The sequence below is a fragment of the Mirounga leonina genome, unplaced genomic scaffold, assembly GCF_011800145.1.
Source record: "Mirounga leonina isolate KUSES-001 unplaced genomic scaffold, KU_Mleo_1.0 Mir_86, whole genome shotgun sequence".
Lineage (NCBI taxonomy): Eukaryota > Metazoa > Chordata > Mammalia > Carnivora > Phocidae > Mirounga > Mirounga leonina.
In genome coordinates, this window is record NW_023270830.1 from 355,867 (window position 1) to 369,402 (window position 13,536).

Sequence of the window (13,536 nt, forward strand, 5' to 3'; positions counted from 1 at the left end):
ATTACTTTATTATTTTCTAATTACTAAAGAAAAATACTTCCTAATTCCTCAGTCATATCCATAAAGCCAAATTATTTACTAAAGCAAATGAGAGTTCTTTAAGCTCAAAGCAGAAAGCTAATATTTTAAGGACCTTTGCACTTCTACTATGCTAAAGACGGATAGAAATATAGACAAGAAATCTGGCTAAAATACACTTTGCTGAAGGAAAAAAACAAATGATTAAGAGTATATCCAGGGGCGCCTGGGTGGCTCAGTCGTTAAGGGTCTGCCTTCAGCTCAGGTCATGATCCCAGGGTCCTGGCATCGAGCCCCACATCAGGCTCCCTGCTCGGCGGGAAGCCTGCTTCTCCCTCACCCACTACCCCTGCTTGCGTTCCCTCTCTCACTGTGGCTCTCTCTGGCAAATAAATAAAATCTTTAAAAAAAGAGTATATCCAAATGTAGGCTCTATAAATTAACACTTATTAACGGAACAGGGAAGATATAGGCTATTTCAACTATAATACTAGTGGATAATAGTTATTGTCCCATATTCTACTCCTTTATTAAAACTTAAAAGTCAGCACTTCTCACCAAAAAGACAACCCAACAGGTATAGAACTGTACATCCAAGTAAAAATGAGCTTGACATTTTAGACAGGACAGATATCCTAGTTTTGTCTTTTAAACAATGCTTATTTACCAAAGAAGATCATTAAGAACAAATAAAGTTAAGATGGAATTAGTTCATGTTTTCAAACTATTACATTTTGTAGTCCATTTAATTACTGAGGTTTCATGATTAACTCATGTTTTTAAATGCACATAAACATGATAATATTCTACCTTTATTCCTCAATTTTTACTAGTCCAGCCCTCAGATAATAGTTACATTGGACAAAGTAAACATGACACAGGCTGGTTTTCAAAATAATGAGGCTATCTGCACACTCTTTAAAAATACAACTCAAACCATATAAAACACATCAAGATAGTGCTGCTGAATAAACAGTAACATCTCAAATAAGAAGCCTTTCATACATTTATAAATATTGTTATGGAATTTAAAAATTCATGTGTAAAATGGGTAATAAAAATAGTACTAGACTTAAAAAAAATTGAAAACTTTCAAATTATCTATTTAAAATCATAACTATGATTAAATAGTAGCATAATTTAATAATCAAGTTATTCTAAATTCCGGAATAAGGGAAGTAACATTTTAGCATTCAACATATCCATTTATCAAAAAGAAGTCCAACAAAAGCATTAATGGTTAACAACAAAGCTTATCAAGTATCTGATAGTTATGTCTAGAGTTAATACTCAAGATAATCAATCCTAAGGAGAACTATACACCTCTTTCAAAACTTAGCTTTTATGAATCATGAGCATTTGACAAACTGTTGGTATAGCAAAAGTGAACTTTTAAATTAAATCTCTTGCAATAGTACTTCTATCCTACCTGTATCTTCAATAAATTCCACACATTTTTCAACAAATAGTGGTATGGGCTTCTCAGCTGTAACCAGATCCTGGAGGGGCATCCCAAAGTAATTACTTTCCCAATTTCTACGTGTTGGTGGATTGAAGTTCTTAGTTTTCTTTTTCTGCTATAAGAAAACATATTCAAGTTAAAACTATTAAAATTAATTTTCTTCAGAATAACATTAGTACTCAGCAATGTAAATACACATATTTTGCATCAAAAGAAGTATTTAAAAGCCACATCCAACCTAAACGACCACCAATATGGGAATCCCATTAAATTCTGCTAGAAACAACAACTTGAGCAATGGAAAGAAACAAACTGTGAACAGAGAAAAAAACTGACTAAAATGTTCCTTTTGGAAAATAATAGGAAACTAGATAGGTAGGGAAATTAGAAAAGATCATTTTTCAATGCCAACTCAAAGGAAAAGCTGGGAGTAAGCAATGCTCAATTCAGTTTATGTGTAGTCTACTAATTCTATTTGGTCTTTGGGGCAGGTCCAAGTGAGGTTTTTGTGCATAGCTATATTTATAAGAACATAATATAGCTTTAATTATTGATTATACTATGAAACATGATAATATTCTACCTTTATTCCTCAAATTTTACTAGTCCAGCCCTCAGATAATAGTTTACATTGGACAAAGTAAACATGACACAGGCTGGTTTTCAAAATAATGAGGCTATCTGCACACTCTTTAAAAATACAACTCAAACCATATAAAACACATCAAGATAGTGCTGCTGAATAAACAGTAACATCTCAAACAAGAAGCCTTTCATACATTTATAAATATTGTTATGGAATTTAAAAATTCATGTGTAAAATGGGTAATAAAAATAGTACTAGACTTAAAAAAATTGAAAACTTTCAAATTATCTATTTAAAATCATAACTATGATTAAATAGTAGCATAATTTGTCCCTTATTTTCCCAGTTTCTTCCTATCTACTGACTCTATTCCTTAAATGTTATGATAGGTTTCTTATGTAACAGATAAAACAGTTTCACAATAGTAAAAACAAAATGAAATACTAATTTTCAGAGTTTAACTTCAATCTAGCACTGGGAGAAAATGGGTTCTTAACCAGGGAGTGAACATCTCAAAAACCTAAGGAGGTACTGTCTAGAATTCAACTGCTGAGGAGATTGAGTCAATTTTTCTGGAGTAGGATATTTTAAGCATTTCCAAAGATAATTCTATTATACATTCCTAGTTGAGAATCTCTACAATATAGGAAGATGAGTAAATTTTCAGAAATTCAAAGATGTTAGAGCATTTTTATTGTTCCCTTTTCAGTTTATCTACAAATTTATTTTCTCTGATAAATCACAAAGCTATTCAAATTTGTCATAAGTACCATTATTAATTTGTAAATAGGATAAAAGCATACCATTTCTTTTCAGAAAAGGGGGGGAATAAGAGAGGGAGGGCAGGAGAGCTTTCTATGCCTAAAGTAATACCCATCTTAATTTCCCATTCTTTCTGGAGGAGTCTCTCCTTTGGATAGATCCCCCATAGATCCCCCAATGTATTCTTCCAAGTCTCCAGCTATCTTGAATAATTAACCAAGTCCTTTCTTCATTTCAATTTCAGGCTGCTCCACCCAGCAAACTTCCAGAGCTCATGAAATCCAATTTCTTAATGCTCTCAATGATATGGATTATATACAACCCTGATATGTACAGATCACATATAATATAACTAGGTCTCTGGAATGTTGCCAACAAAGCACTAGAATGTTTGATCTGGCTCAAGACCTAAACCCACCAAGTCAAGTAGTGTGGATCCTTACTCCTTAAATAATCCTTCCACAACCACCACCACCACCACCACCACCACCACCACCACCACCACCAAACCGGAATATGCAAGGAAGTGGAAATGAAGACACTTAGGTAGGATAGTGGCTGAGTCCTCTTTCTCAGGAACATTAAGGTGCTTTCTAGCCTGCAAACTACCAGCTGCAAAATTTGATTAGAAAACTGAAAACTGAGGCAAAGATGGATGTTATTTCATTAAAGAGATAATACAGCAATGAAAAAGATTACACTTAGATAGACTAATGAAAAAAGCAATGCCTGGCCTATGACAGAAGCAACAGGAATGAAATGATAAAAAGATCTTAATAGATCTTTGCCACCTAAAGAACATAGTTACAAGAAAAGTAAGCTAGCTGGTCCTAAATGTTCCAGTCAACTTTTTTTTTTAAATTTTATTTTATTATGTTAATCACCATACATCATTAGTTTTTGATGTAGTGTTCCATGATTCATTGTTTGCGCATAACACCCAGTGCTCCATTCAATACGTGCCCTCTTTAATACCCATCACCAGGCAACCCCCTCCCCCCTAGAACCCTGTTTGTTTCTCAGAGTCCATAGTCTCTCATGGTTCGTCTCCCCCTCCGATTCCCACCCCTTCATTTTTCCCTTCCTACTATCTTCTTTTAACTCTTAAGAAATCCTTTTTTTTAATACTGCCTTTTAGGAATCAATCTAAACTCTCAGATGACTCTGAAAACATTCCACCCTTATCCTTGGGATCATAGGAAAGAGGAAAAAAAGAAGTGTAAACTTTAGTAAGCACTGAATACTTGACTAAAATTGGGAGGGTGAAGACAAGGAAATAAAATAAGGTAGATTCTCTGGCTTATGCTCAGGGAACATCTCCCAAGGTCTATAAAATTACAAGGGCAAATTATTTAATTCTGTGGTTATACCAAGATTCAGGGCTAGTAATCTAAGGTAATGAAAGGCTAAGTGCCTTGTAGTATGGAATTTCTGGCAAACTCTAAAGGGATAATTTACTAACAAAGAACTGCTCTGACAGCTCAAGTCATATATATTAGGAGGGGAAAAAAAAAAGTTTTGTGATTTTATAAATTTTTATTAATTTTTCTACTAACTGGCACTGATATGAAAGAATATTCTTTTTTTTTTTAAAAGATTTTATGTATTTGACAGAGAGAGACAGCGAGAGAGGGAACACAATCAAGGGGAGTGGAGAGGGAGAAGCAGGCTTCCTGAGGACAGGGAGCCCGATGTGGGGCTCTATCCCAGGACCCCAGGATCATGACTTGAGCCAAAGGCAGACGCTTAACTGAGCCACCCACGCGCCCCTATAAAAGAATATTCTACGCAGAGTAAGTTTGGGATTAGAGATTCCTATATTAGCTTTTATGATGAATAAAAATGTATACAATCTCTTTTTCTAATAGTGATAGTTCTTAATCATCAGAATTCAGGGAGTTCTTTTAAAATATGTGGATTTTGAAAAACTCTACATAATTCTGATATACATCCCTTAGTTAGGAGTTGCTGATCTATAGCTATACATATTTATACCAATTCAAAATGAATTTTTTAGGTTAAACTAAGATTAGATGATTACAACTGCTATAAAATGCCATCAAGGTTCTCTGAAACGCAAGAAAGGATGAGGAGTATGGTTACTTGGTAATTACTTCCATAACTTTTGAAGAAGCATTGTCAGAAATGGCAGCCCCCAATTAAAAAATTATGCCAGCAGGAAAACATCTGATTTATGATAACCCAACTTTTGATTCATACTTCAGTAACACTATCTTTATTTCTGCTTAAATGCAAATGCCCAGTCTTATTTTTCTGGCTACTCAGGCAAATCTCATGTCATGTCAGCTGCAAATGAATATCCACAGTAAAATAAGCATCCTGTTCACAAATAATGTATACAGTGTTATCAATTAAGTGTTCAGCAGACATTAAAAACTACCATTAGTATAAGAAAACAGGATCAGGAAACGGTATGTAAATAGCTTTCTAAAAACTGCCCTCCCAATCCAGTAGTATCAGCAATACAAGGGAGGGCATCTAAGCAACATCCTCAAATAAAATACTGTAATCAATAACACTGAAAAAACATACCTCAACTGCTTCTTTCGTATTGAACAAACTGAAGAAAAAGAGTAGTTAAGGAGGCTTTCAAAGAGCCAATCCAGGAAACAAGAAAATTTGGTATTCTCTCAAAGAAATGAGACAACAGGAAGCAAAATGTAAAGAAACTGGAGGAAAAAAATTCATTAAAGAAATCAAAATCTCTTCAGTAAGATTCCATATAACTGTAAAGATCAGAATAAAGTGAAAAAGAGCATCAAAGTTCCCCTTTACTGTATGTATCATTCCCTATGACACGTTCCAAAAAATACTCTTTTGCTTCCATTTTAAAAAGAAGTCTCAATCCTCCTCTCCTTAGCTATTTGCCCCATAATGCTACTCCCTTCTGCAAACTCTGCGAAAGTCATATATATATTAGATATTTCCAATTCCCTCTTTTATGTACTTAAATTAGTCTATCACCCTCATCACTCCACTAAATCTGTTCTTATTAAGGTCACCAATGATTGTTTTGCAATAGTTCCCAACTTTCATCTTACTTGACCTTTCAGCACTCTTTCTTCACTAGACTTTGAGAACACCACCTCTATTACCTCACTCACTCTCCCCTTACTAGTCTCCTCTGCTGGTCCCTCTTAGCCATCCTTGTAATGCTGTGAAAACCCCAGGCCTCAGTCCCTGACCATCTTTTTTTCTCAACACCTACCCACACTCTTCATCTTGTCATCCATCTGCTGATAACCCAACACTTACAGCTCAGCTCTTTTCCTGAACTCTAGACTCATTTGAAACATTCTACTGGACATCTTCACTTGAATGTCTAAGAAATGTATCTTTAACATGTGCAAAACTAAACTACTGATGATTTCCTTAAAATGTTCCCCAACTGCAGCCTTATCCATCTCGCATGCTGACAATTCCATCCTTTCATTTCAGTAGCTCAGGCTAAAAATCTTGGAGTTATCCTTGATCCCTCTTTTTCTGTCATACCCTACTTCCAATTATCAAACAAATGTATTAGATATAGAATCTAGCTATTTAAAGCTATCATTTCATACATCTACATTATTACATCAACTGCTCAATCCATTCCCCCCCTTGTTCTACCACTATCCCCTCAAACCATTCTCAATAAAGCAGCCAAAATGACAGAGGCTCCCTACATAGCAGCCTACAAAGCCATATATAATCAGCATGCCTAGAACTCTGCCTCTTTGTATTCCGACTTCATTTCCCTCTACTTTCTTCATCATTTACTCCTTTCCTCCAGCCACATGGCTTACTTGCTGTTTTAACAGTCAGGCATGCTCCTGACTTAGGGCTTTATTATATTGGCTGTTCGCTTTACCATTTCAATGAGACCTATAGTGACTACCCTATTAACAACTGTAATCTTAATCCCTGTCTTCTAGCTCCTGTCCAGTATTCCCAATACCTTTTACTGCTGTTTCTACCTACAAGACTACATTCTTTACTTATGTATTATTATTTTTGTTATTATTACTTGGTGTCTCCTACTACAATTTAAGCTCCACACAAGGGCAGGGATTTTTATCTGCTTTGTTCATCAACATACGCCAAAGATCTGGAATACTGCCTATAAAAAAGAGCAAAGAACAAAAGTATTTGAGGTCTCTTGAAATGACGAACGCCAATATGTAGATTAAATGATCTCATCATGTACTAAAAAAGATAACAAACAGGAATGAACCATCAAGTTACAGACCTATCATATTCAACTCAGTAAGCTTCAAAGAATCTTAGAATCATCCAAGCAGAAGAAATCAAGAACAAACAGTAGAGGGAAAGTATCAGGCTAGCTTTAAAGTTCTCAGGAAAACTGGGAAGTCAGAAGATTCATCTATAGGGATATTCATAGGAAAGAATTGTCAAGAATTCTTTACTTAGCTAGTATGTCAATTTGGATGTGCATAACAAGCAACTATAGATTTTTTTAAAGTTCTCAAATATGTAATACTAAATGCACAAACTCCTGGAAAAAAAAAAACACATGATGAAACATCATTGATAATAAAGAGCTTATATGTGGAGAATTTGTGCTATGGAAGAAAGAATGAACATTTTTTTATAGTTACACATAGAATTAATTCTAAATTACCACGGTATGGCTATATAATAAAATAGCATCTATAATTTCGTGGCTCAAGCTACAAAATGTAAAACTAATTTGATAATAGGCCAAAACCAAAGGCCTCAATATACCCTAAAAGAGAAGGGGAAAAAAATAAGAGATCATGTAATTATGCTAATGCATGACCGAGTATCATGACAAGACTACTGGGAGAGGTAAGAATGATAAACTGAAACAGAGGTTCAAAATATATTTAATGATAAATATAAGCAGCACACAAACTGTTTCTTCATTTTTCTTTCTTACATTTTTTTCCCCCGACTGAAGTGGAATAAAACAAGACTAAAGCAAACTGAAACTTACAAAAATAAATATAAACGGAGTAAGATCAACTAAAGAAGATTCTCAGACTTGGTACAAAACTAAACCCAACTAGGGGGGCCTGGGTGGTTCAACTGGTTGAGCATCTGCCTTTGGCTCAGGTCATGATCTCAGGGTCCTGGGACCCAGCCCCAAGTTGGGATCCCTGCTGACATGCTTCTCCTGCTCCACCTGCTTGTGCTCTTGCTTGCTCTCTCCTTCTCCCTCTCAAATAAATAAATAAAATCTTTAAAAACAAACAAAAAACCTAGTGGACACCTGGGTGGCTCCGTTGGTTAAGTGTCTGCCTTTGGCTCAAGGCATAACCCCAGGGTCCTGGGATTGAGTCCCACATCGGGCTCCCTGCTCAGTGGGGAGTCTGTTTCTCTGCCTGCTGCTCTCTCTGCTTGTGCTCTGTATCTCTATCTCTGACAAATAAATCTTAAAAAACAAAAACAAAAAAACCCTAAACCCAACTAAACACATGCCATTTAAGCAAAGGGACTCCTAAGAGTTGAAAATAAAAGGATAGGAAAAGTAATGACTTTTATTATTTTTTTAAGAGCAATGTTAAATTGGAGTTACCTTCAAGGCAAAATGCTTTGAACTATAGAGTTACCCCTATTCGCTATCCCTTTTCTCCTATAACATTAATTTTTCCCTCCCCTGGGCCATTCTTCTGAACATATCAATACTCTCTAATACTTGTCATCTTTAAAAACAAACATGAAAACCCTCCTCTGATCCCACGTTGACCTCTAGCTATTACCCCAATTCTTGCTTTTTAAGTTTTTAATGACAGTTAATCAACATAGAATGTTATACGTTAGTTTCAGGTGTCTTGCTCCCTTTCACAGCAAAACTTCTTGGACGTGCCATCTATATCTACTATCTACTTTTCACATCCCATTTACTCTTCAACCTACTTCCATCTGGGCTTTCTCTTCCATTCTATTTAACTGCTTGTCAAGATCAGATACTTCTACACTATCAAATTAAAAAGAAACATTTCTCTTCACCCTTCTTGAGCTCTCAGAAACATTGTTTCCTGACTACTAACTTTCCTTAACCACTTGCTCTCTTGGCTCCCATTTCATTACTCTTTGCTCAAAGGATTCCTTTTTCAGTTTCACCTGCCAACAACCCTTCCTGGTTTACCCAAACTCAATCCTGAGCCCTCCATTCTTCTCTCACTGTACTCTACACCCTTAGGTGAATTTATCTAATCCCTAGTTTTAAATCCTTTAAATCCTGATACCTCTTTTTCTAAGTACCAGATTCATACACCTGGATAAAAAGCACAAAATAGATGTCTTGATTTTCTCTGGTCTGAAACCTTTCACCCTTAGTTTTCAATATCTCAGTAAATCTACCCAGTTGCACAGACCATAAATCTAGGAGTTGATCGTGATTTTCCCTCTTCCCTTACTCTCCACAGCAATTGCATAAGAAGTCCTGTTGGTATGATTTCCAAAATATTATGTAGAAACTGTCCACTTTTCCCCTTTTTGGCACCTGTACTGGCAAAATACCTAGCACATGATAAACACATGTTCCGTAAACACTAACAGAAACACACAAAATTACAAACAGGAACCAGAGAAAGGCTTTACCATATAAGATTTGTTAATAAATACACAAAGTACTGTTTGTTGGTTTATTTACCAGTCTATGGAAAGTTTCATTATACCAAATTCTTCGTATCTATGGGAGTCACTATGTAGGTATGCCTAAACTTAAGCATCCAAACCTAATAAAATTAGGATTCATACAAAATAATGATTACACATCATAAAATTACAAGAAAAATTAAACAGCCAACTCTATGTGAATTCATTTGGATATAAGGTGATGTACCTTCTTTTATTAATTTAAATTCAATTAATTAACATATAATGTATCATTAGTTTCAGAGGTAGAAGTCAGTGATTCATCAGTCTTATATAATACCCAGTGCTCATTACATCACATGCCCTCCTTAATGTCCATCATCCAGTATCCCACTGCCCCCTTCCCCTCCAGCAACCCTGTTTTGTTTCCTATAGTTAAGAGTCTCTTACAGTTGGTCTCCCTCCCTGATTTCATCTTATTTTATTTTTCCCTCTCTTCCCCTATGATCCTCTGTTTCTTAAATTACACACAGGAGTGAGATCACCTAATTGTCTTTCTCTGATTGACTAATTTCGCTTAGCATAGTAACCCTCTAGTTCCATCCACACCGTTGCAAATGGCAAGACTTGACTTTTTTTAAATGACTGAGTAATATTCCACTGTGTTTGTGGGTGTGTGTATATACAAACCACATCTTCTTTATCCATATATCTATCAATTGACATCTGGGCTCTTTCCATAGTTTGGCTATTGTGGACATTGCTTCTATAAACACTGAGGTGCAAGTGCCCCTTCAGGTCACTACTTTTGTATCTTTGAGGTAAATACCCAGTAGTGCAATTGCTGGATCACAGGGTAGCGCTATTTTCAACTTTTTGAGGAACCTCCATACTGTTTTGCAGAGTGGCTGCACCAGCTTGCTTCCACACCAACAATGTAGGAGGGCTCCCCTTTTTCTGCATCCTCACCAACATCTGTCGTTTCCTGACTTCTTAATTTTAGCCATTCTGACTGGTGTAAGGTGGTATCTCATTGTGGTTTTGATTTGTATTTCCCTGATGCCGAGTAATGTTGAGCCCTTTTTCATGGGTCTGTTGGCCATCTGGATGTCTTCTTTGGAGAAATGCCTGTTCATGTCTTCTCCCCATTTCTTGATTGGATTCTTTGTTCCTTGGGTGTTGAGTTTGATAAGCTCTTTATAGATTTTGGATACTAGTCCTTTATCTGATATGTCATTTGCAAATATCTTCTCCCATTCTTTCGGTTGTCTTGGTTTCGTCGACTGTTTCCTTTGCTGTGCAAAAGCCTTTTATCTTGATGAAGTCCCAATAGTTCATTTTTGCCTGTTTCCCTTGCCTCTGGAGATGTGTCTAGCAAGAAGTTGTTGCAGCAAGGTCAGAGGTTGCTGCCTGTGTTCTCCTCTAGGACTTTGATGGATTCCTGTCTCACATTTAGGTCTTTCATCCATTTTGAGTCTATTTTTGTGTACGGTGTAAGGAAATGGTCCAGTTCCATTCTTCTGCATGTGGCTGTCCAATTTTCCCAACACCATTTGCTGAAGAGACTGTCTTTTTTCCACTGGGTATTTTCTCCGCTTTGTTGAAGATTCGTTGACCAGAGTTGAGGGTCCATTTCTGGGCTCTCTCTTCTGTGCCACTGATCTATGTGTCTGTTTTTGTGCCAGTACAATACTATCTTGATGATTACAGCTTTGTAACAGAGCTTGAAGTGCGTAACTGTGATGCCACCAGCTCTGGTTTTCTTTTTCAACATTCCTTTGGCTATTCGGGGTCTTTTCTGGTTCCATACACATCTTAGTATTATTTGTTCTGGCTCTGTGAAAAAAGTTGATGGTATTTTGATAGGGATTGCACTGAATATATAGATTGCTCTAGGTAGCATAGACATCATAACAATATTTTTTCTTCCAATCCATGAGCATGGAATGGTTTTCCGTTTCTTTGTGTCTTCCTCAATTTCTTTCATGAGTGTTCTATAGTTTCCTGAGTACAGATCCTTTGCCTCTTTGGTTAAGTTTATTTCTAGGTATCTTATGGTTTTGGGTACATGGGATCAACCCCTCATATTCTCTTTCTTCTGTCTCATTGTTAGTGTATAGAAATGCAACTGATTTCTGTGCATTGGTTTCTGTGCATCCTGCCACTTTGCTGAATTCCTGTATGAGTTCTAGCAATTTTGGGGTGGAGTCTTTTGGGTTTTCCATAGAGTATCATGTCATCTGCAAAGAGTAGAGTTTAACCTCATCTTTGCCGATTCTGATGCCTTTTATTTATTTCTTTTTGTTGTCTGATTGCTGAGGCTAGGACTTCCAGTACTATGTTGAAGAAGAGTGGTGAGAGTGGACATCCCTGCCGTGTTCCTGACCTTAGGGGAAAAGCTCTGTTTTTCCCCACTGACTATGATATTCGCTCTGGGCTTTTGTATATGACTTTTATGATATTAAGGTATGTTCCCTCTATCCTTACACTGTGAAGAGTTCTAATCAGGAAAGGATGTTGCACTTTGTCAAATGCTTTTTCTGCATCTATTGAGAGAATCGTGTTGTTCTTGTCCTTTATTAATGTAGGGTATCATATTGATAGATTTGTGGATGTTGAACCACTCTTGCAGGCCAGGAATAAATCCCACTTGGTCATGAATAATCCTTTTCATGTACTGTTGGATCCTATTGGCTAGTATCTTGGTGAGAATTTTTGCACCCATGTTCATCAGGGATATTGATCTGTAATTCTTTTTGGTAGGGTCTTTGTCTGGTTTTGGGATCAAGGTAATGCTGGCCTCATAGAGTTTATAAGTTTTCCTTCCATTCTGATTTTTTGAAAAAGCTTCAGAAGAATAAGTATTAATTCTTTAAATGTTTGGTAGCCTTCCCCTGGGAAACCATCTGGCCCTGGACTCGTTTGTTGGGACATTTTTGATACCTGCTTCATTTTCCTTGCTGGTCATGGGTCTGTTCAGGTTTTCTATTTCTGTTTCAGTTTTGGTAGTTTATACATTTCTAGGAATGCATCCATTTCTTCCAGATTGCCTAATTTGTTGGCATATAGTTGCTCATAATATGTTATTATTGTTTGTATTTCTTCCATGTATTTCACTGATTTCTGCTCTAATCTTATCTCTATTCTCCTGCTGGGTTTAGGTTTTATTTGCTGTTCTTTCTCCAGCTCCTTTAGGTGTAAGGTTAGGTTGTGTATTTGAGACCTTTCTTGTTTCTTGAGAAAGGCTTCTATTGCTATATACTTTCCTTTTAGGACCACCTTTGCTGTATCCCAAAGATTTTGAACAGTTGTGTTTTCATTTTCATTTGTGTCCATGAATTTTTAAAATTCTTTAATTTCCTGGTTGACCCATTCATTCTTTAGTAGGATGCTCTTTAGCCTCCATGTATTTGAGTTCTTTCCGACTTTCCTCTTGTGAGTTCTAGTTTCAAAGCACTGTGGCCCGAAAATATGGAGGGAATGATCCCAATCTTTTGGTACCAGTTGAGACCTGATTTGTGACCCACGATGTGATCCATTCTGGAGAATGTTCCATGGGCACTAGAGAAGAATGTGTATCCTGTTGCTTTGGGATGGAATATTCTGAATATATCTGTGAAGTCCACCTGGTCTAGTGTGTCATTCAAAGCCCTTCTTTCCTTGTTGATCTTCTGCTTAGATGATCTGTCCATTGCAGTGAGGGGAGTGTTAAGGTCCCCTACTATTATTGTATTATTATCGATGTGTTTAATTTTGTTATTAATTGGCTTATGTAATTGGTTGCTAGGGGCATAAATATTTACACCTGTTAGACCTTCTTGTTGGAAAGACCCTTTAATTAGGATATAGTGTCCTTCTTCATCTCTTATTAGTGTTTTTGGTTTAAAATCTATTTTGTCTGATATAAGGATTGCCACCTCAGCTTTCTTTTGACATCCACTGGCATGATAAATGGTTTTCCACCCCCTCACTTTCAATGTGGAGGTGTCTTTGGGTCTAAAATGAGTCTCTTGGAGACAGCATTTCTTGCTTTTTTGTCCAATCTGATACCCTGTGTCTCTGATTGGGGCATTTAGCCCATTTACATTCAGAGTAATTATTGAAAGATATGAATTTAGTGCCA

The 13,536-nt window shown here is 36.4% G+C and overlaps 1 protein-coding gene across 3 annotated transcripts in view; it reads right to left on the bottom strand.

Annotated features, from left to right (window-relative positions):
• Positions 1 to 13,536, bottom strand: part of LOC118002910 (rho GTPase-activating protein 5) — a 78,972-nt gene that overhangs the window by 32,823 nt on the left and 32,613 nt on the right. For 2 of the 3 annotated variants that reach the window (XM_034993516.1, XM_034993515.1), the window contains exon 3: positions 1,448 to 1,595. In XM_034993516.1, coding sequence (XP_034849407.1) covers positions 1,448 to 1,595 — 148 coding nt within the window. The remainder of the gene's footprint in view (positions 1 to 1,447; positions 1,596 to 13,536) is intronic. The other variant, XM_034993517.1, reaches the window with a different exon arrangement.